At 37.7% G+C, this 23,660-nt stretch overlaps 1 protein-coding gene and 1 non-coding gene across 2 annotated transcripts in view; one reads left to right on the forward strand and one right to left on the reverse strand.

Moving 5' to 3' along the window:
• LOC140230414 (peptidyl-glycine alpha-amidating monooxygenase B-like) overlaps nt 1-23,660 on the forward strand; it is a 60,229-nt gene that overhangs the window by 31,410 nt on the left and 5,159 nt on the right. The window contains exons 8-17 of the mRNA XM_072310565.1: nt 6,166-6,326; nt 6,758-6,858; nt 7,852-8,414; nt 8,885-9,014; nt 9,254-9,367; nt 10,932-11,224; nt 13,384-13,587; nt 18,978-19,090; nt 20,743-20,845; nt 22,728-22,922. Of these exons, the coding sequence (XP_072166666.1) occupies nt 6,166-6,326; nt 6,758-6,858; nt 7,852-8,414; nt 8,885-9,014; nt 9,254-9,367; nt 10,932-11,224; nt 13,384-13,587; nt 18,978-19,090; nt 20,743-20,845; nt 22,728-22,922 (1,977 nt within the window). The remainder of the gene's footprint in view (nt 1-6,165; nt 6,327-6,757; nt 6,859-7,851; nt 8,415-8,884; nt 9,015-9,253; nt 9,368-10,931; nt 11,225-13,383; nt 13,588-18,977; nt 19,091-20,742; nt 20,846-22,727; nt 22,923-23,660) is intronic.
• LOC140231344 (U4atac minor spliceosomal RNA) lies at nt 15,893-16,024 on the reverse strand. Its single transcript, XR_011901437.1, has one exon. It is a non-coding gene; the product is annotated as a U4atac minor spliceosomal RNA (small nuclear RNA).

Genomic DNA, 23,660 nt, shown 5'->3' on the forward strand with positions numbered 1-23,660 from the left:
ACATTCCCCTGACTAGTTACTGGTATGTGTTACTTATGTTATGGATGATATGATTCCCCTACCCTCTGAAGAAGTTAAGTCAGGTGCCTTTTAATTATGCCAGAAAAGTGTCAATGTATAAGGAACAAATCACATTGTCTTTCTCTTATTACTGTACACTAATTGTGACATAACAAATTGTTGATGCTTGCAAAATAAGTTCATAAGGATGTGTGATGGATACAAATATTGAGCTCTCTAAACACTTCCAACTGTTTTAACTGTCTTTGAAATTGTCACAGCACTGGTAAATACAATAATCAGAATATGTATTTAGAGAACTCAATATTTACAGCTATGTTGTTGTAGCCTTTTATCCAGTAATAGTGTCACACTGAATAAACTCAACTATTGAAGATTCCAGTTTTGTTTTTGTTTTTTAAGTTTTTTTTTACGATTGAGTTTCCTAAAATTTCAATTGTGTGTTCTAGCATTTGTTTGTTTACTGAAACTACATTTTGTATTTGCAATATATTTCCCTTTTGAACACTATGTTGTGCAATGTCTAATTTGTTGCCACAGAGATTCCCCATAGCATAGTTGTATGGCCAACCCATTTCCCAAAGCAGGGACCTGATGCACATCTGTAGCAATCATTCAGTATCTGTAGTTAAGCCGGTTGTAATGTGAGGTACTCCTGTGTAAGAGGGGAAGGTATTCAATAGTGCATGGCAGTGAAGCGGTTTTAATTTGTTTTTCCAAGGTACTGCTTTTTATTGAACATCAGCATCCTTAACCAGTATGACCATGCCCCGCCCCAAGGTGTGCCAGAGGCATAATTTTTTCAATCTGCTGTGCTAGGCCGGATATCAAGAGACATGAATAATGTTTTGCTGCATCATGACTGATCTTATCTTGTTATCATTTATGTCAGTATTGAAGAAATGTAGTTGATTTGAATAGCAACTGAAAATCAATTCAGGAGTACAAATACATTGAAGTAGACTGTGCAAACAAATGAAAAAAAAAAGAAAAATTTTGCCTGTTAAAAGCGAATAAATCATGATAATGTTTGTTTTGGTTTTTTTCTTCAGCTTTCAAACAACATAGTTTTTGTTTTGAAGTAAAATGTTTAAAGAGGAGTACAAAACCATGCAAATATAACTGTAAAACTCACATATTTATAGCAAATAGATTGTATAATTTCTGTAAAACTCACATAAATGATGCATAGCATGGAAATGCTTGAAGGCCTTTTGAAAATGTCCATAATCACATTCATTCTCCATATATCTTGAGTTATGTTGCAAATTTTTGTGCAAAAGAAATGAATGAATTCATCCACTTTAACCGATTGATTTTAAGCCCCCCTCTCTAAAGGGAACCAGAGGTATCATTTAATGACAGTTAAGCATTTTTGCAGTTTATGCAGCTACATTGTATCTGTGACAGGCCTTGTTTAGGGCTTTGTTTAGTTTTGTTTTGTTTTGTGTTGTGGGTTTTTTGTTTGTTTGTTTATTTGTTTGTAATGGAATATCCATAAATTGGCCCCAGTCAGTCGGAGAGAAGATATCGTTTGCCCAGTCCCGATATAATACGTAGATCTACAAATATAGTCATCAGGCAAGTATGGCAAATAAAAATATGTCATCATTGTTTGTAATATTGCAGAGAAGACTTGGTACACACTCTTTCAGCAGCATTAATAAATCTCTGGGCACTGTCTTATCTCATTAGATGTGAGCAATTATAAATGATCTCACCAGAATATACATTTGTTTCCTTGTCACTGTAATGATAAGCTGTTTAATTACTGTGAAAGTGCATATTTTTAATACGCGTTGTAGTAAAATCAGCCCGTCCTCAATGGATTAAGCTGGTTTGTACAAATGCAAACATAACAAGTTAAATGTAACTTCCACAAGATGAATATGAAATTTATAGATATAGTGACATACATTACTTGTGTGCTGGTTGAATACACAGATTGATGAAGAAAAACAAGAATTTTTTGTTGGTGTAGTGGTATGAAAACATGGCATGGGGTAGTACAAGTATCTGTTTCATAACAAGAAAATGACACTGAGGCTTTAATACAGTGCTAATAATTGAATTGCTATGTCTTTTGCTTAACAGCAATCTGTCTTTTTAAGCTCTCAGCAAACTATGGCAGATTGTGATCAAAAGGTCAACATTTACCGCTCTTCAGATGTGGAATCAATTATTGCTCTGAATGGCATACCTGTGAACTTCACAGTGATTATAGATTTTATGGAAATAAGACACTCTATACCCCCTTTTTCAAACCATTGTTTTCCACAAGAGTTTCTTTCAGTATCACACTGTCAGCATCACACTGTCAGCTACAGAGAGGAATTACATCGTTGCTGGGGTGACAAGACCCTGTATCTGCAATTTTGGCGAAAATGACTTTTTTGGATTAATGGTCAAATAATGGATTAAGTGATGTCCTGTCCAAATCCCAACTGTCTTACTCCAAAAATGAAGCCACCACGGCATGTCAAAGGAAAGGCTATCCCAATCGCCACGGTGCTTTGGCCGCCACATATTTTTGGCTCTCCTGAACATTTGACATTTTGTAGATACGAGGTCTTGTCGCCCCAGCGACGATATGGAATATTTGAGTTCTCAGTTTATGCCAAGTGCACCTTTAATATACCCACATTCATACATATGCTCAGTAAAGAGATCTCCCCCTTTCTTCATTCAAATTGTCAGGTCAGTTTTTTAGTATGCAGTTTCCATTTCATTAAACCTGCCTATTCCAATACACAAAGGATGTTATCGTGCTTCTCTAGTATCTACTTGCTTTGTTGTTGTGCCAGATATTCTTCCATGATTGTGCATTCGATGGTATCAAAATTTGATCCCTTCATTGGTACATGTGAGTGGTAACGACCCATCATGTACACACTATGCAAAGATATGGCAACCCACTTTGATATGGCATGAACTAAAATCCTCAAAATCTTCTGTTGACTTTCAAGGGTGTGTACAGTTCTGGTTGAGGTGAAGATTTAGCTTTTATCGTTTTGTGAGATATTCAGAAACCACTCTATGAGATGTCAAAGAGCAAGCAGTTCTAAGGGGTATCATAAGTTATTTGATGAAAATTGGTTTTGAAATGGCCGAGATATCCAAAAACAAGGTGAAACAAAGAGATCCTAATAAAAGGCGTGGCCTGTCGCCTTTTATTATTATCACCTTTTTTTTGTGGATATCTCAGCCATTTGAAAACCAATTTTCATCAAATAGACGTTGAATCCTTCTTAAAATTACATGCTCTTTCATATTTCATAAGAGGATTCTCATTATCTCGCTTAGGAATGTTCAAAACATGAATCCCTACCTCAGCCAGTACTGTACAGTCCATTTCATGTGTAAGTAATTTGTAAAGGACAAAAAAGAATTTGCGCTGTCATAGTGTACACATTATACTGACCAAAGACCATAAATGGCAAAATGCTTCAAGTGAAAAAGGCAGAGGTAAACTTCATTGTGGATCACAAGTTTAATTTTTTTTTTGGTGCAAATATTTACTCATCTCTTAAATTAAGCCTAAATGTTAAGCCTGAATGTTAAATAGATACATGTTGAAGCTCTCATTCCTAAAGCTGGTATCTCACTGAGCGGCGAACGTTTGCGAACGTAGCGAATTTGAGATTCGCCAACTTTTCTGACGAATGTTTGCAAAAAATCAAAGTTCGCTTCTGCCATTAGCGACAGTTAGCGACTTTTAGCGATGTTTAGCGACAATTAGCAACACTTTAGCGAATGTTTGGGAAAGTGTTTGCGAACACAGGTGGCGACTATTAGCGAATGTTAGCAAATGTTAGCGACAATTTTGCAAATATTAGCAACTGTTTGCAAATCATTTGCGACAATTTTGCGAATGTTCTTGGACCTAGAAAAGTACCAGGTGATTGTGTATAGTAAGACCCATAAAACGACATAAAACCTTCCACTGAATTCAGATCTCTTGTGACAGCCGTTCAAGATGGATTTCCAGGATATGGAAATAAATTTCTGCCAAGAAGAGGCTCAAGGTGTTGCTATCCTTGAAGAGCTGCTTTATCAGGCTGCTGCTACAGCTATTCTCTCTAAAAAAGAAAGAGTGAAAATGTTCACTCTTGAAGAAGTGAATAACAGAAAAGAGTGAGTTTCAAGTGAAATTAGAGTGATTTTGGAGTGAAAATGTTCATTTTCCCCCATTTTTGAGTGACCTCAGGGATCACTCCAAGATTTTCGAGTGATCCCTGAGGTCACTCCAAAATGAGTGAAAATAGATATTTTCACTCAAAATTCACTCCAATTTCACTCAAAACTCACTCTTTTCTGTAATTCACTCCTTCAAGAGTGAACATTTTCACTCTTTCTCTTTAGAGAGTTGTGCAGCATAAGAGAAATAAAATAAAGAAAAACAAGAAAGGAAGAAGAAAAGAAAGAGATTCAGAGAGTGCTTGTTGCAGAGGACAGACTTTAGTCAATATGAAAAGCTTTTGAAGCAATTACAATCATGATGGAGATGTCAAGAGCTTCAAGAACTTTCTTAGAGTGGAACCTTGTCTGTTTCAGAAGCTTTTATATAGGAACCATGTGGTTACTTGTTCGCAAGCAGTGGCGAATCATATAAAAATGTTAGCGACACCGTATTAAGACCGTTTGCGAATTCTTACGAGTGTTTTGCGAATGTTTGCGAATGTTTGCAACTGTTAGCGAAAATACAAATTCGCAAAGGTTCGCAAAGAAATTTTGAACATGTTCAAAATTTCTTTGCGACAAGAAAAACTGTTTGCGACAATAAAAACCGTTTGCGAACTTTCTTGCGAATGTTAACGAACCTTTTGCAACCGTTTACGAACCATGGCGAATTCCCAAATTCGCTACATTCGCAAACGTTCGCCGCTCAGTGAGATACCCCCTTTAGAGTGTGACTGTGTGATGACAGGAATATCAAGTAACACAGGAGATTAATGTAGGTCAAAGTTCACTTTATTCCACCATTAACCCTAAAAGGGGTGGGGGGTGGAGTCCACCCTCCCCCCCCCCCTTGACGTTTTGCTCTATAATTCTGTAACACAAAAATGCTTTGTCTTGGGGCTTCTTGACTTTCTTTGTTCAAGTCTCACGCAACTTTTGAACCAAATTTGCAACATCCACATGCATACTTTTGCGAAGCCATGTCCATTTTCTAACTGCATGTCACTCGTAAAGGGGCACAATTTTGTGATTTTTGTACATTTCCTATGGAAAACAGTGCTCTGTCATGAAACTTATAAAAACCTGATTATTTTTACAATTAATCACTTTGATTTATTGATTTTATGCTAATTATGGTAGAAAAGTGGTCAGTGACAATTTCCCCCCCCCCAAAAAAAAAAAAAGAAATAGTCAAAATACACAGAAATACATGTACATAAGAAATTCTAAATACAATAAAATGCATAAGAATTGAAATGATTTTTGGATGTTTTTTTATGATGTACAATTATTGAATATATTAAAACAGATATACAAATCAAAAAGTAGACTCTTAATGCTTAATTTGCATAATTGATTAGAAATAGAAACTAATTATTTTAAAAAAATCTTACGTCTTGCCACCTGGGCGTCATTCATGCCAAATTTCATCGCGATCGCATCACTGATGGCCGAGATGGGGAGGATTACCTTATGTACACACTCGGTCATTGGTGCCAATGATCTTTCTATTTTCTCAGTTGGTTAGGCGCTTTACTCATTTTTGAAGTGGCATAACGTATAAGCTTGCCCGACAGAACAATTTATGGAATTTGTGTTCAAACAAAGAATGAACTTGCGTTTAGACCAGGTAACCAGAATAGTCCATCAGTTGACATTTTAGCAGGGATCCATTTCATTGTTTGTTATTGAATGCAATAACAACCTTGTTTGTTTGTTGTTGTTGCTGGGTTGTTGTTTGTTGTTGTTTTTTTATATTGCCAAATGTCAGGCTTGCTGTCAGGTGGATGTGCTGACAAGCACCATTTAGATATAAGGAGTACATAAATAACCATGACATTACAGATGCTTATAAATCTCAGTAAATGAACAAAACAAAATGCCTGTTGGTATAAATGATCTTTTACTGCTCTTGCACAAAGTGGAATATTAACGAACTGGTCTGTTGCATGCTTGCATTGATAGATTTCCACTCAGACATCGCCTGCATGTACGACTCTTCCGCCAACATCCACCCGTTTGCCTTCCGCACACACGCCCATTCCCTTGGAAAGGTCATCACCGGCTACCTCATCCGCGATGAAGAATGGACAGTCATTGCCCAGGGTGATCCACAGTGGCCCCAGGTACTAGCCAACCAGGAAATAGACCCCACCCCTAATCATATCTAATGGAAATGAAATCCTTGTATATCATTCTGTCATATCGATGTCACTATGATTTCAACCTTGTCAACCAAAATCGGCTATCAAGTTTTGCTAATTCTGTGCCAATCCTTTTTATTGCCAGGTTTGCTTTTCTGCATTAGTAGCACCATCAATGTAATTTGAATCTTCAGGGTTTTTTTTTTTTTTTTTCAGTGTAGGTAGTGGTTTACCAGTCTGAGTTATTCATTTATGTCCTTAAATTCAATCAGTGTGCAGTTTTTGCGACTGACATTGCACAACAGTTCAGTGAAACGAGGATCTTTAAAGTGTTTCAGTGTTCACTTTGCCACAAATTTATGATTGTTGTGCCCTTGTATTTTCTTGCTGGTCTTGCTTCTGAAACCAAACAGGCATTTTACCCATCGCTAAATGACTACACAGTACAGCCAGGAGACATATTAGCAGCCCGGTGCACGTACGACTCCAACAGGGATGTCACTGTTCATGTGGGGTAAGAGTGTTTTCATCTTCAGTGCGATCAAACTTATTGTAGTGACTGCTTGTCTGTAGTTTTAATACCACCTGCCCATAGCCACCACACGGAAATCTGTGAAAAGAAAATGTGTGCATTATGTACACAGATGTTGTGAAACTGTGGATAGTGCCCACCTGCCTAATGTGAGCGGTTCCTCATATACGTACTACTGTATACTGTATACGAGTCTAAATTTTTGCGAATCGGAACTTCCCAACGATTTTGCGGATGGTTAAATTAGCGATCGTAGAGTCCTGTACCGAATGGAGAAATGTGCACGTATACGTCACATTCATAGCTTGATCAGAGTCAATATTTTTGCATGTCTTCGATTTCACGAATAGCACCTGACTCGCAAAATTTGTATAAAAATAAAAACCTCGTGAAATATTTGGCATATACAGTATTTGGTATTTGGACTGAAAATGTGCACAATTTACGTATACTTAGCAGCAGAGTGACTAGCTATAGCTGGGTTAAATGTAGTTGTTGCATCAAATGATGCAGCTTAAACTTGTTTCCAGCTATAAAGGCACACAGTGATCATTTGAAGAGCCAGGGTGAGCAGTTGCTGTAAACACAATGACTGTATAGATGTTCAATACGTAACTGTAGTATCATATACATTGTAGTTTGTGTTATTTTGAAGGACACCGAAAATATGTATATGGTATCTCAGTGTGTTGTTCTTCATGTATTCTAATTCAGAATTGTAAGGGAAATAGTCACTTGGTATATACTTGAAGTATTTAATGAAATCCATACCTGCTCATGTATCTGTCAAGTATTCATCTCTATGATTCTGAATTAATCATCTGTGCATGAAAGTAAACACATCTTTATAGACACATACTTTCATTTTTGTTGTTGTTGTTGTTGTTGTTGTTGTTGTTGTTGTCAGATGCCATCAATACATGGCAAGATTGTAGATTTTCAACTTTCAAACCTATATATCATTCTTCACCTCAGCGGGACACACAATGATGAGATGTGTAACCTCTACCTCATGTACTACACTGACTCCATACATGGCAAGCCCTTCCAAGAGTGTGGCCAAACTCCCCGCCCCCACTTTTTTGACTCGGCGCCCAGCGGCTACGACAGCCGCCCTCCCTACCCAAAGTACTCCACAGCCCAGGAGATGCACTCCAGAGTCCGCCCACCGGTCAACAATGTGTGGGATCCCTTCTATAACTATGACAACAGAGGGGAGTATTACACCGGTGGTGAGCAGAGCTACTTGAGGGAAGGCAGCAACAATGATTACCTGAATCCCCTGCAGGAGGGCGATGAGGACACCATGGGGGATGCAAGTCTTGGAGGAGGAGGAAGAGAGGAGGAGGTGGATGGAGGCGGCAGGCAGGGAGTGACCGAAGGACCTGATAAGACCATTGACGAGACTGGTAGCCTAGTCACAGCTGGCCAGGAGCTCAGGGTTGGAGAAGGGGAGGCAACACCCAGTGGTCAAGCCGCAGAGACAGGATTGGGTACCAGTTCTCCCATAGCAGAGGACAAGACAATCCCATCACTAAGTAAGAGCACAGAGATTCAAACCAAAACAACACTGTCAAGTTAGGGTGATGCACAAGCATTTAACTGTCATGAAAGAAATTCTTTATGTGAATTTTTGATGTGTTGAAGCTATTAATCATCTCAGTGTTGCTTCGCTAACAAAATGGTCTCAGAGACACTTAGTCCTACTGTCAATAACCTGTTGAGGACGACCTGATTTTACTATAACACACATTTCCAGGCATTTCCAGGCTTTCCAGGAATGTGCAAAAAATGTTATTCTGACTGTTTAGCTTGAGTTGTAAAGTCATGTTGTCTACAAACTATGTTCTGAAAATCAAATAGTATATATTTCAGACGTAAAATGTAACGTTAAAGAAGAAGCATTTACTTAACACATTGTTGTTATTACCAACATAATTTTGTCCACACCTGAAAGTCTCAGAGGTGAATTTGAAACATTATAACACCTGTTACCTCTCTTGCCCAGCTGTTACTGATGTTGCGGGATGGCCATCTGAAAACAGTGACGTGACTCTAGGCCAAGTGTCAGGAGTTGCCGTAGACTCTCATGGCAATGTCCATGTCTTCCATCGGGCATCAAGACCATGGGATCTGGAGTAAGTCCTACAACCAGATATAAAGATTTTGATGATGATGATGAGTTGTAAAAGATTATATTTATAGAGATATACCATGCGTTTTTAATAGACATAAGCTCATCCTCAGTGCTATCACGTGAACTCTACTCAGTCAATACCCAATGCTTTCTTTTTTTCCCCCATCAGGTCCAATTATACCAAAGGCATTCATGATTTCTATGTTTGTATCCCACGTTATTTTATGTACTTCTTTTCAGCTCATTTGATGAGGACCATTTCCTGCAAGCCAGCAAAGGGCCGATCAGCGAGAACACTCTGGTGAAATATGACTCCACTACTGGTCAGGTCATCAGCCAGTGGGGAGCTAATCAGTGAGTAGAACTCGTCATGTCACCCTGCATTGCAGATTCCACAAAAAGTCGCTCGAGTGGAAATTCAAACATACCTGAAAATGTGAATTTGGGGTCAACTCGGCCAATTTGGACTTACGGAAGTGTCCTATGAATACAGAGTTAACCTTTTGTTTTGTTTAGATAATAATCTTGAAAGCATGAAAATGATATTTTGGTACTTTTTTTAAACATTTTTCAAGAGCTATCTGTCTTCCATCTCGAGCTGGTTTTCTCAATTTTCCCATGAAGCATAATAAGCATGTCATTAGTGCAGGTGTGAATTGGAAGCAGTGTGTTGAGAATGATTCGTGCCAAAGTTCCATGAACTGTCCACTTTCCACATTTGCCTTTGATGGGGTAAATCAAAAAATATGATTAAAAAAATCAAACAAAAATCAAGAATCAAAAATGGAACTCTCCATAGTGTTTGGAAAGAATAAGTTTAGTAAATGAAGTTTGTCACAAGCTTTTCTACCCTCCCCTCCCCCCCCCCCCCCCCCGCCCCCACCAATCACCTCTAATTACAGCTAATGTTTCTGTTTTTGAGTATCCACAGTCTCTGATTGCACTGGTGATATTTGTATCTATCTATATCCTCCCCCCCCCCCCTTGATTACTGCTAATGTTTTTTTATTGCATACATTACTTTCAGTTTCCACAGTCTATGTTTCCCCTTGATGATATTTGAGTCTATGGCTATCAAATTTCATGATGATTAGACCTTTACTCACGCTATTTACCCGTTGGTTCTTAGTATACTCAGGCAGGTGACTTTGGGAAACATATGTTAAAGCAAAACCAGCCCGTCCCAATCGAATGAAGGTCAGGGTCAAATAATTACCCCCCCCCCCCTTGCCTCACATATTTAAACCCCAAGAAAAATAGAATAAACTAAGAAAAACTGTACGTAGTTATATTAAGGTTGAGCTTGCTTATATCAGATTGAATTCGATTTAGCTCAGACAGCTGATAGACTGTAGTCTGACCCAGTCATAAACAGATTATGTACACCAATTGTAAGGGCGTGGGCCATATGTTTTCGTAGACACTCATAGTTCTGTTTTTTTCGGGGAGTGGGGTATAGATTTTGAAAGAATTAACATTCTTCTATGTTAGTCTGATGTTTGGCAGTATGACATTAGGTGTAGGAACTATTTTTCTTTTCATTACTGTAATTTTGTAGAGCCATGTATGGTATTTTGCTTCTGTGGGCTGTAGATTTATTGTAAATACTCTTAGCAGGTGAGAGTATTTATTGTAGCAGTTACTCATGAGTGTAAATTCTGGGGGAGGGGGGTTGTGTGTGTGTGTATGTTTTGGAAGACTTTAACTGGAAAGCCCTTTTTTTTCAAGAGTGACTTTCCTACCAGGTGGATTTTTCCATTATTTAGTTTCTTACGTCCCCAGCTTTTATGATTAATGTTAATTCAGAGCTGTAAATCTCTTTCTTCAAGATATGAATGGATAAATACGAAAAAGACATCTTACCTAGTGACATACCCAGTCACATTTTATGTTGCATTCTGCCTTGGTCTACGTGTAGGTTCTACCTTCCCCACGGTCTGACCATTGACCACGAGGACAATATCTGGCTGACCGACGTGGCAATGCACCAGGTCTTCAAGTATCCTGCAGGGGGTGGAAACAGCTCCCTCCTCACTCTCGGGATCAAGCTGGAACCGGGCAAGGACCGGAATCACTTCTGCAAGCCATCGGACGTCACCGTGGACCCAAAGACAGGCAACTTCTTTGTCTCCGACGGTTACTGCAATGCCAGGATTGTGAAGTTCTCACCAGCAGGAGAGTTTCTCAGAGAATGGGGACATCTTGTCAAAGGTATGACAGGATTTATGATGATTCAGTGGACTCCTGTTATAACGAAGTCCGCGGGAAGGGCAGTTTTTTTTTTTCGTTATATGGAAATTTCATTATAACCGAACAAATACACAGTAAAAAACATATTGAGGGTAATGTTTTGGCATGAATTTCTATTTCGTTGTAACCAGAATTTCGTTGTAACCATATTCGTTATAATGGGAGCACACTGTGAGTAGAATTTTGTGTATGTGTGTTGTTGCTCCCCTGAGATCCACTCTTTGGTCTGTATTTTGTGCTGTGCCAAAACAAACATACTGAACTGGCTTCAGCTCTGTTATAAGTGCCAATACCCTTTACAGTGGACCACAGGCCTGAGAAAGACTTTTATTTATCTGATTTTGCGTGGAGCTGCATGCCAATGAAATATCTGTTGCCTGACTGTGATTTCTAGGAAGAGAAAAGCAAGAAAAATTCATGGTATTGGCTGAATTTCTTAGGCAATTAGATTCCATGCACAACTTCCATCTGTTTATGCATTTTAATCATGAGCTAACATTATACGTATGCTTATCACTTCTAAATTATTGGGTCCACTGTATCTATAATAGTAAAGCCAAGGAGGTTTTATACCTGGAGTTCATACTGGCTGTAATTTTTCAAACAGTTGTCAAATTTCTATTGATGTACAAAAGAATTCCACAGGTGCACTTGTGCCTTTGATGATCGACGTTCCGAGCCGCCGTCTTGCTGAGCAATCTGAAGATTCATTTTGAACGTTATCATAATGTTGGCCATATTTTGCTTATTTATTCATTAAATGAAATGAAATTTCACTTAATAATAAAGCATGTAAATTAAAAGTCAATCCCGTCCAGAAATTTGTGCAAAAGTGTAAATCAGAGCTGTATCATGTGAAAATGTTTTAAACTGTACCATGCTTGAAAGCTGATTTTGTCACTATTCCGCTTAATTTCCACAAATGAAACTAATATGGAATAATCTTCAAGTATAATTCTTTGTTGATAGATATATCAGATTAGTGCCTGGGTATGCCCAGTCGAGTAATTTTCATCTTTATTTCAGCATTTTTTGCTCAATTTCTATTCGCGCATCCTCGTGTCTGTACCACCTACCTTTTATAAGAAGGGATAGCGAAAAGTAATTACCATCACAAAGACATATCTTCCTTTGAAAGTGGCTGGTGATTATGCAATGAGACACGAGTCAGTTGTCTTCGTATCTACGCGGCAGATCCTGTTCAGCACATGCTTCAAATATTTTTGAGCGGCGGCTTCGAACATCTAGGCTAAGCAAAGGAAATAAGACAGTTGTGACTCCATTCTCTAGAACCTCCTTGGTAAAGCATAGGCTGCACAAATGCATGTACACTAGGTACGGACCAGCTATATTATCATGCATGCAGTTGACAGAGTTCATGGCACTCTGTTACATCCATTGTATCGAGTGATGTATCATTACAGAGCATCAAATATTCACAAATCAAATATGCACAAATATTGTCCTTAGGTAGAGTCTGTAAGAATCTTTGAGGTGAAAATGGTTGTGTTATATATTTATGAGTGGTGTATCCTGTCATATAGGAAAAACAGAGTTCTTGTCTGGTGGTACCCTTCAAGCAATTGTTGATGGATCAAACCCCAGGCCTGATCCTATTTTTTTTTTTTTTTTTTTTTTTTTTTTTTTTTTGGTGTACGTGGTCTGTGATGTTAGAATCATACGCAGTGGTCTTTATAAAAAGCAAGAACAATATTCATATGTTTAAGTTTGCACATTCTCTTAGCTATAAGTTCTATACTGTAAGTGTCTGATGGCATGATCTTTCAACTAAAAAAAAAATGATAATACTGATAATGATACCAGAAGTTTTGTCTTTCAAGCCAGGTTGAGGAAGACAGAAAAGATATGTGCATCATACTTAGCGTTCATCACTACACAAAAGAGCTGTGCTCATTCAGTGAGTTCGGTACCAAAATGGGTGACTTGAAGTAGATAGTTGTTTTTGTTAGTTGGTAATTATTTTACAGTTTCTGTAGCTGTCGTTGTGGGGCAGGTTGCGTAAGACAGCATTAATTAAGGAAGGGAGAAATTATGAAGGTTCCTTCTTTAAAAAAAAAAAAATATATATTTATGATTGACTTCACCATCTTTCTAAACAGCTTCTGCCCTGAATCCTCCCGTGGGTCAGTTCAACATCCCCCACAGCATCACCATGGCGACAGACAAGGACCATGTGTGTGTAGCAGACCGAGAGGTGGGCAGGATTCAGTGCTTTGAGTCTGGCAGTGGGGACTTTGTCAAGCAGTTCAATCTGCCAGAGTTTGGAGGCAGGCTCTACGCTGTGGTGTACACAAGTGCAAGCGGTAAGTGGTGTTCTGTGCCTCCGACTTGTACGTCTCTATAGAAATAGGCGAGAGCAGGATAGAGCCACATTCTATTTGAACAGTCAGTCACAGTGCTTACAGTACATTTACACCATGTTCCCAGTGGCCATGGCAATCCTGTTTTAGGCTATCATAAACAAAATTGGATGAACTTGTGACGATGCAGGGGAACAGGATGGGCAAGCCTAATAGGCCGTGATTGCCATAGATGCAGATTTTTTAGATGTCAATAAATTTGCCACCACAGTCACAGTTCTAATGAGAAACCAAGTTAGATTTAACATGTAGGTCATAGTAGGCACTTTTCGATTTGCACGTTGAGTCCCGCGTCAACGTGCTATGTGTATGACATATTTTTAACGTACTGCGCATGTGTGAGTGTCAACCCCTGGCTCATCCCCCAATTTTCGAACGCGTTTACCCCGGTTATCACTGTCCACCCAAATTCACTCGCGCCGCACTCACGCCGCCTTATCTATGACATCACACTCCTCTTGCAATTGACAAAAGCGCGGGAAAGATCACCATGACTCTCAGGGAATCAGTGCTCAGTTCACCTGTTTTCCTATTTCCTTCGAGAGAATATTAATAATTTAATTACTGTACATGTAAGCTTATGATCTTGATATGTCACAGCAGCAGTGCTGACATACAAACTAAAGCCTCTGGTACCTACTTTATTTGCCTGCTTTCACTGTCCTGCAATTTGCAACTGCATACCGTAGTCCCACATATGCATTTACACATAATGCTGTACGCAATCACGTCTCGGTGCTTAGCCTGGTGCAGTGCATTGTACTTTGCAGCCTCACCGTGCATCATGTTTTAAAATCCACATAAGTCATCTCAGGATACCTATTCGGCATCTGGTCAAAGACAAAGTCAATATTAAAAGTTAAAAAAAAAAAAAAACAAGTCACAAATTCCACATATGCACCCAAGGCACAGGTGGCCTACTGCACAGGTGGCCTACTGCACATGCCAGGAGATGTGACGCCCAAAATCGAAATGTCTTTCAGCAGCAGCTCAACGTGGGGATGTGACACCTTGACATATGCCTGCGGTCGGCATCACATCATTCTCGTTCACCCATTCAAAAAGTCCCCCATAAAACGAGGCGAACGCAGCAAAACATGACAGCACGTGATAGCTTGTTACATAACTTGTAGGCAGTTGGTAGTTGGACACGGAATATGTGCTGTCTAGCCTGAGCAGACACTTTGAGAACGGTTTCTGAAGCTAAAATAATCACTGGAGCAAGGACTGGAACGAGCAAGACTAGAATATGGAGGAGCAAAAATAGAATACCACACCTACCCACGGCGCACTACGCTTCGAGTGAACAAGGGTGCCATAGTCGCTGGGAGCATGGTGTAAATGTTGCACAATATGACTATGTAATCTCGCACAAGACGAGATATTTTGTGCTGGATTGCTTGATACTCAGCAGCGTTGTTTTCCTTTCGCTGATTTTGTGAGACTCTATCTCAGTAATTACAACTTTGTGTCATACAGCCTGCCAGTTTGACTGGTCGTTCGCTGTGCAGAGAACTTGCCCATTATTTTATAGTTGACAATGATGTCATGATTTGATTCAGAATCACTCTGGTAATTCACTTGGGTAGCATTTTGCTGGTGTAAATAGCTGGACCCCCAGAAAAAGACAGAAGAAAAACAAGCACAATTAAATTATGCTTTTTTGTTCACCATTGTAACAATTAGGCAGTGGCTATACTTTTGGGGGGTTTTTATGTGTTGACTGCAATTGTTGTGAATAACGATCATTGTACAGAGAGTAATGATATGAGCCCCTGAATGTTTCTCCGTCTAGACTTTAAAGTCATGACTAATGCATGAAGAAGGAAATAAAGCTGCAGCATGTTTAGCTTGCATTTATGTGCAAATGCAAGGCAAAAGTGCTCTACTTGCCACCAAGCTTCCTGCATGTAAAAACTGCTGGGTTTTTGTATGCCCTGTATTTTCAACTGTATGACATAAATCAGTAGAGGGCAGCAGACCATCTATAAAATCCTGTGTGATCTTCCTCCATTGCTCACGTAACTGGGTAGCTTTCAAGTAGTAGAATATGAGATGAATACCATGATCATGTTACGACATGTCTAGTAAGATAGCCTGTGATTACGTGAATCGTTGTCAATAAGTATTCACTGATACTGAATGTGGTCTTTCCCTCTTCTGACTGTAAATCAATAATTTATCAGCGACTCCTTTCATGTCGTACCATTATTCATGTCCAATTGTTTTCCCATCAAATTAATGGGAGTTTTCCAAAAATTGCACCCTGCCTACCAGCCGAAGCCAGAGGTGGTGCGTCAGGTGTTGATATTTGGTGTTAGCAAAATCATCCTCACTATACGTTCATTGAATGATCGTGCTTCCCCAAGATAAGGACTGTCAAAGGGTCCAAGAAGAGTGTGTAGTGATATATACAATTGTATCTAATTTTAAGGCTTGGTTACTGAATGTGATAAGGTTACTATTTTAAAGCTTTTGGGGAATTCATGATTATTAGTTTGATGGAGTGAAGAGTATAGGCAGTAAGCATGAAAAATCAATAAGTTTTTATGCTGTTAGGTGAATTATTTCCAGGAATTCTGATGTAACAACCAGGAAACCCTATGCACTGGCTACTTTGCCTATTAATGAATATTCATGAGTTGTGAATTCTTGTAGTCTAGCTTCTTGTACTTCATGGAATTAGTCATTCTGTGCTGATTTATTGAGGATGAAACATGTAGCGCTGTATGAGAGGAAAATAGAGAGATATATAGTTTCTTTTCCTCAGACTGGATATTGAGGTCAGTGACTACTAATTTGCATATGAATGAATCACATTTTAGTTCAAAAGATTCCAGTTTTGTTTCATTTTTTACAGCTTAATGTTTGGAAAGTGATACAGGCTGTCTGTTTGAGTATCTGTTTATCAAATGCAATTCTAGAATCATACACTTATCAGTTGGTGTCAGATTGTACCTGCATGTTACATGCCTATTGACTATCTCATGAATATTCAGTTTAAGGTTATGAATATTCATATTCCCAATCTGTGAGCTGATGAATGCTTGGTTTCCCCAGAAAGGGACAGTATTTTCTGCTCAGTTTATGGTTCCTTTTTAATGGGGGGGGGGGGGGGGGAGGGATTTCTTTATTGAACTTTTTTCTGCATTGTTTGCATTTTCTCTTGCTTTTCTTTTTTTTTACAACTCTACGTATGATTTGTATGTATAATACAATGAATAGTGCTAGTCTATAATTTAGTCTTGAATTGCAGTTTTATTTTTTTTTTTCACATTTGAAATGCTGTGGATCACACTACTCTCAGTTTTAAAGCAATTCACGTGAAATTGGGCACTTGTGATTAATGTAACATGTAGTTGTTCAAGACTCTGTTTTATGAGCGTCAAGAAATAGGTTGCCATGGCAACAGCAGTTCTCTTTACAAATCATACAAAATTTTGTGGATTGAATCACTCATTCAGTTCTTGAGCGTTTGAGTTGGAATTTGGGATGTGTGATCAACATAATATGTTGTCATGCAAGACACCTGTTTTGTAAGTGTCAATATATGTGTTGCTATGGCAACAGCAGTTTTTTTTTATACAAAACATACAAACATGTGGATGGAATTAACTCCCTGAGTTTTTTTGAGCATTTGACATGAAATTTTGCAAATGTGATCACTGTTGTATGAAGATGTGCAAGCTTCATCCTTTTTTTTCAGTGAAAAAAAGTGTTGCCATGGTAACAATAATTTTTTTTGATAAAACGCATTCAAAGCATTGTGGATTTAGCTCAGTCCATCAGTTTTTTAGCGTTTGACGTATGATGTGGCGCATGTGACTATTGTAACTTAATGTAAGATTTAGATGTGCAGAACACGTCTTCTGTCAGTGTTCAACCATGTGTTGCCATGGTAACAATTGTTTTTTTTTAAATTAACCAAAAAAAATTCATTAAATGAAAAGCATACAAAAATATTGTGGATTGAGCTACCTCCCTCAGTTTTTGAGGGTTCTATTTAAATTTTTGCACACGTGACTGCTGTATTACGTAGATATGCAAATAATTCCATCTCTAGTTAGTATCAAACAATGCGTTCCTGTGGTAAGAGCATTTTTTCAATAAAGTGCGTGCAAAAATATTATGGATTGAGCTAACTTCCATACTTTTTGAACATTTGATTTTAGATTTAGCACATGTGACCAATTTAGTTTTTACATATATGTGTAAAACACATCTTGTATCAATGTTGAACTATGTGTTGTCAAGGTAGCAGCACTTTTAAATATACAAAATATTGTGGAGTGAGCTACCTCAGTTTTTGTTGGGGGGTATAATCAATTCAATGATAGTTCTAGTTTTTATTAGTCTACATTTCAGACTTTATTATTTGTTCTGTTTTTACTTGTATACTCCAAAGGAGAGTTTATATTGGTGAGCAATTTACATGAGATACTTCTTTCTTCAATATTATTAGACTTAATGTATGATGTGTTGTTATGACTTTGGATAAATTTTACTAGTCTAGGATTCAGACCAAATTATTAATGTTCATGGAATGTCTAGCATTGTGCAATATTTGTTTCTTTTTTTTTATGCCACCATCCCCAAAGGGTGCCAGAGGCATGATGTTTTCATGCAGTCTGTTGGTCCAGCGGTCACAATAACATATGTAGATTCTGTTTGACTTTGCAGCTAAAGAAAAATTGTGTATGGATTTATTTGGTACCTGGCCCAGATCTGCTTCATGAGGTGTACATGAGCTGATTACATATTGGGCAAAATCCCTCGAGATCAAAGTCAAAAGTCACTGAATTTTGGCTAACGTTTTTTTTTTTTTTTTTTTCCAATGGCCTCATCTAGGCAAGTCAAGTGGTAATGTGATAAGTATTAACCCGTTTAGGATGAGCTGATTTTGCTACAACACGCATTTCCCATAGACACCTGCCCAAGTATACTCGGGACTCGTCCTCAACAGGTTAAAGGGAGTTAAAAGTCAGTCATTTGCCTTCAATGATAGTGGTGAATAGTCAAAGATTAAGGTCAGAAGTCTTTGTAATTTTCCTTTTAAAAAATGCATATTCTATGGTTTACTTCAGCTAGGAATGTCCAGTGATTGTATACATTCAAGTTGTTAAGTGTACATCGTAATGTAATTTATGCATTCAAATTTTGTAAACAAGCAAAATAATTATTACATGTTTCTGTTAGAAAATTGAAAAATAATGAATGAATGAATGAATGAATGAATGAATGAATGAATGAATGAATGAATGAATGAATCCATTAGAAGTTTTCATTCTGAAGTGTACATAATTTGTATTCTGTGTTCTTGTCGTATAACACAGGTGGCTTGCTGTATGCAGTCAATGGACCATCCTATGGAAACAATCCTGTCAGGGGCTTTGCCTTGAATTATACAAGTGGAGAAATCCTAACCAAGTGGTCACCCACACATCAGGTGAGACCATATATTGAGAGATACCAACTATTACCATTTTTTGCAACATTTTATACATTTTTGGCCAAAAATACTGCAGTTTTCATGGAAAATACTGTTTTCCCCACATTTTGTTACTACACACTTCTATTACAGGAAAGGTTAAGATACTGTTTTCCTCGAAAAATAAGCCTTTTCAGCCCATAGAATATTTCAAAGTTGTTTATAAGGTTAGCATCCCTGCATATTGCACTGTCTAATGCTACAAACTACTGTGCAAAATTCTATGATATCTGCTTACCTTAGTCTTTGTAATGTCCATTTTCCATATTTGATTGTTGATACAATTCTCGCTATCGCCAATACGCAAAAAAGTACCCGGATGTGGCTTTTTCATCAAGATTTAGTGCACTTCCGGGACTCAGGCACTTCCGGTGCCGGGCATATTTTGCACAGCACTAGTGTGCGCATACGTGTACCTACCTAGCGCCGTGCCGCAGGCGCCAGTACCCGGTACCCGAGCCAGCCAGGCCTGTGATAGCTAGCCCCCGTATTGCCCTAGGCCTTGCACGCATACAAAGTAGACATACCGGTACTGCTTGATCATAGCGATCGACTTGCACATCAGTCATCTCTGCATACGCAGAAAATAATACTGGAAAATATTCGTCATGGAATGCCCATCGGCTTCTTTTTTTATTTGTTCTCTGTCGAAGTGCCGCGAACACAATCGGGAACAATCCATGATCTCGAACTTATCCTAGCTGTCTCCGAAGCAATTTCTTCCAAGTTGCACGCACTGTAGGGTCACCCAAAAACCTCACCCACGTCACGTCTCGCATGCCAGGGATATTTCTGTAGATTTTTTCGTTTATTGTCGCGGTCAACACATGGCAGTTTCGCAGTAATGACCCATAGTCGTATTTACAGCAATTTTTCTAGAATGGAGAAATTTCAAATCATATAAATGCTAAAATTCAAGTCGAGGAAACAGTAAGTACACGCAAGAATACAGTTGTCTGGCTGTATAGCTGTGAGCTGTATGTATGTAAAGAGCATTCGTGTATCACACGTGTACGAAGTGACTTGGCTCCCAAACTATCCCATAATGCACTGTAAATGACGCTTAAATCAACATCTGGGTACTTTTTACGTCATTGGCGATAGTGAGAATTTAGCATCCTTTTCCTGCATGCGATGAATCCTTGCTATAGTCGTTACAATCATCTTAAGTAAATGATAGTTGATCACTCTTTGTTTTATATTGAAAGATGAGAATTGAAGCAGCATTATTGATATTTTTTTAAACATAGCTTGTGTTTTTTCGTCCAGCAATATGATGGTTTTTACAAATGGAAGAGTAGAAAAAAAATAAGTACAAGGTAATTTCCCAACCTGTTCACAAAGTGCAGTTTACGAAGCTGATTATAGTTTGCCCCACAAATCAAACTTTCAATTAAGTTCAATGATGTTAAATTTTCTCTGCTGTTCATTTTTTTAACTGTGTGTATGTCAGCCATGTAACATGGATTGAGATTTTGTTCTTTATTTTACAAAAAGGAGTTAATGGTACATTGGTATTTCATTATAACATAACTCCAGGGAGTCTAAAATTTAATTATATTTTCACACAAAATGTGTCAATTGTGTTTATTCTTTTTGTGTGTGTGCAGGAGTTTGAAAAGCCCCATGACATTACCTGTACACCTGATGGGAAACTTGTTTACGTTGCTGAAATTGGTCCAAATAAAGTCTGGAAATTTGTTACCAATGCAGGTGGGTACCAACCAAAACAAAATGTACTGTGTGAACTTCAAAGTTGATATTTTATTAGCATGGTATAGAGTGTAAATGTTGTGTCAGCTTGTGTGGTAAAACAGATGTTGATTGTTTCTGTATATTCTTATTTGTTAATTGATTTCTTTGTATTTTCTCGTACTAAAATGTGACCTATTACTGTGTTACCTTGATAAATTTGCCAACATGCAATTAATCTGTGAAAAAAAGTTGATTTGACTCAAAAAAGTAAGAAATGAGCACTTCTTGAATTAATTGAAAATTCTTGACTGCTACCTGTCTAAATTGTAAAATCAAAGAGTGCTGATTTTGTTTTATTTTGTCTTTACATAACATGTTATTTTGACTTTTTAGTCAAACTAGTTATACCTGTATTTGAATGCCTGATGTCTGCTTGTCTCTACCTATTTCCGTAACTTAAAATCCATGTTAATCTAGTCACAGGCTCCGTTACCATTTTTTGTGTAGTTTGTGAATAGAATGGGACAAATCATATGATAGAAGAAAGCTTTGAGTCTGGAGAATTTTAAAGTAGCAAACCCAGAAAATTGGATGTTTGGCAAGCATATCTGGCATTTGCTGTGAAAGGTCACATATAGTATATTTTTTCTTGGCTTGTTGGTTTGTTTTTAATACATTTCCATGATTAATTTGCCTTTTTTCAGCTGTGTATTTCATTTAATCAGCACAAAATTAACATTTTTTTTTTCCTCAAATGCAAGATTGTGAGTGTAAATAAGTGTCTTTCTCTAAGAGATAGTTTATGATGCATGTATTTAAAATAATAAAAAATAACTTCAAGAGAAACAACTTTGCATAATGATACATTCCCAGGCAACTTCAAAAGCTATGACAAACATTTTTTACATACGTACAAGTGTCACATATCTTAGAGTGAAAATTTGCAGGCCAGTTTGATTGTCATTAAATGCCATTGTCCACACTTTTGAAATTATGGATTAGGAAGACAGTGAAGCACAAACAGACAAACCCGTCATGCTGGTACCCACAGAAGACATTTGTATGTATTCAAAATGGAAAAGAAATGTAAAGCACATGGCACAGGATTACTTTTTGAGTATTTATAAAGCCAGTGGTGGGCAGGAAATTCCATGCTGCTGAACACATCAGTTAGCACATGATTTCAAATCTAGAACTACCTCTTGAGTAAGACGGAAAGCACTCGAGTACCAGATGGTTCTTCTGATTGCTTTTCAGTTCTACAGAAGTGAAGCCATAATATTGATCATCTGCACTTTATTCTTGAATCACACACAAAAACAAAAACAAAAAAACAACTCTAAAACCTCACTCTTTCTCTTTGGCTGCACAGCAAATGAATCTCATATGCAAATCTTTTTATTCAGTGTTGTCCACAAAGTGGATTGGATGGGGATGCTAGTATTTGACAGGCATTTTGCAATCTTACAGCTTGATACATACTCTTCTCAGACTTGCTAATGTCACAGAATGGCTGCACAAGCTATATTCTATTTTTGATTTGTATTTTTTATTTTTTTGCATGGGAGGTGGGAAATTACAAGTAATATCACTGCAATTATTGATTTATTGATTGCTACATTTCCGCCAATCCACCTCTGAATTGTTATCCAGTTATTTCAAGACACCACTTAGATTATTATTTTGTGTGTTACTGAGCAGCAGTTATTGTTTGATTAATAATATTGACTTGTGTCACTGTGTGTGTCAGCTTTTGTTGTTGTTGTTTTTTGTGTTTTTTGTGGGTTTTTTTTTTTTTTTTTTGCTGTGGAATGGTAATGCACATGATCTTTTGTGTTGTCTTGTTCTGTGGTTACATTTTGTCTTTTGTTCACTCATTGTTTGCTCACTATTGTATCAGAGTTCTTTGACAGTGTAGCCTTGTCCAAAGCTTTCGAGGCTCAGTCTGTAACTCCAGAAATATCTCAAGCTCAGACTGTATCTGAGGCTAATACTCCATCAACACTAAGGAATCTATCTCAGCCTGTCCCTGTGAGCCCCTCAGCCCACAGTATTCCAACAGTAGAAGTTGATAATATGACACAAAGTGTAACAGGTGAGAATGTGATGATGCCCTTTAACAAGTTTATAGAATAGAAAACTAACATGATTTAGAAATTATTTAAATTCTGTGTATAAAACAAAGACTTTTCCCAACAACCAGAAAGCTTGTTTGAGGCTTGCCAAACTTTGCAACAATTAATGCATACAAAGGGCATTTTAAGTAATGAAATGCAGAGCATATACAGATAACAGCTTGTTTGTAGTTGTTGTTGTTGGTTTTTTTTTTTACTAATTTAATTGAATTGACAGTCGTATTTCCAATTTATATAAACATGACACAAAATGAACACATCGAAGTTTGGAACACAACTGGTAATGATTTACACATAGTATTGATTTAAACAAGACAGAGAGTGGAGATGACATTTTTTTTAATTAAGCAAATACCACTCATCAGATGATACTGAATAATTAAAATATGTGACATAATTGTGGAAAGAAAACTGTTCCAGAAATTAAAGTTTGTATGCAGTTAAAGTCTTACCAATTTTAATAGTGGGAGAAATCTATTTAAAAAGCTAATGAACTTGTGTGAAATAAACCGCTCTGAAGAAAGAGAGAAAATGGAGGTACGCCAAGAAAAATATGAAAATAGAACACAGAAACACACAAATAAAACAGCTTGTTATACATAAGTCTTTAGATGCAAAATATCCATTACTTTGAATACGTTATTGGTGAACTGGTCTATTGTCTGTCCTTCTTGTCAATTTTGCACACTTGTATTCAA

The sequence above is a fragment of the Diadema setosum genome, chromosome 7, assembly GCF_964275005.1.
Source record: "Diadema setosum chromosome 7, eeDiaSeto1, whole genome shotgun sequence".
NCBI lineage: Eukaryota > Metazoa > Echinodermata > Echinoidea > Diadematoida > Diadematidae > Diadema > Diadema setosum.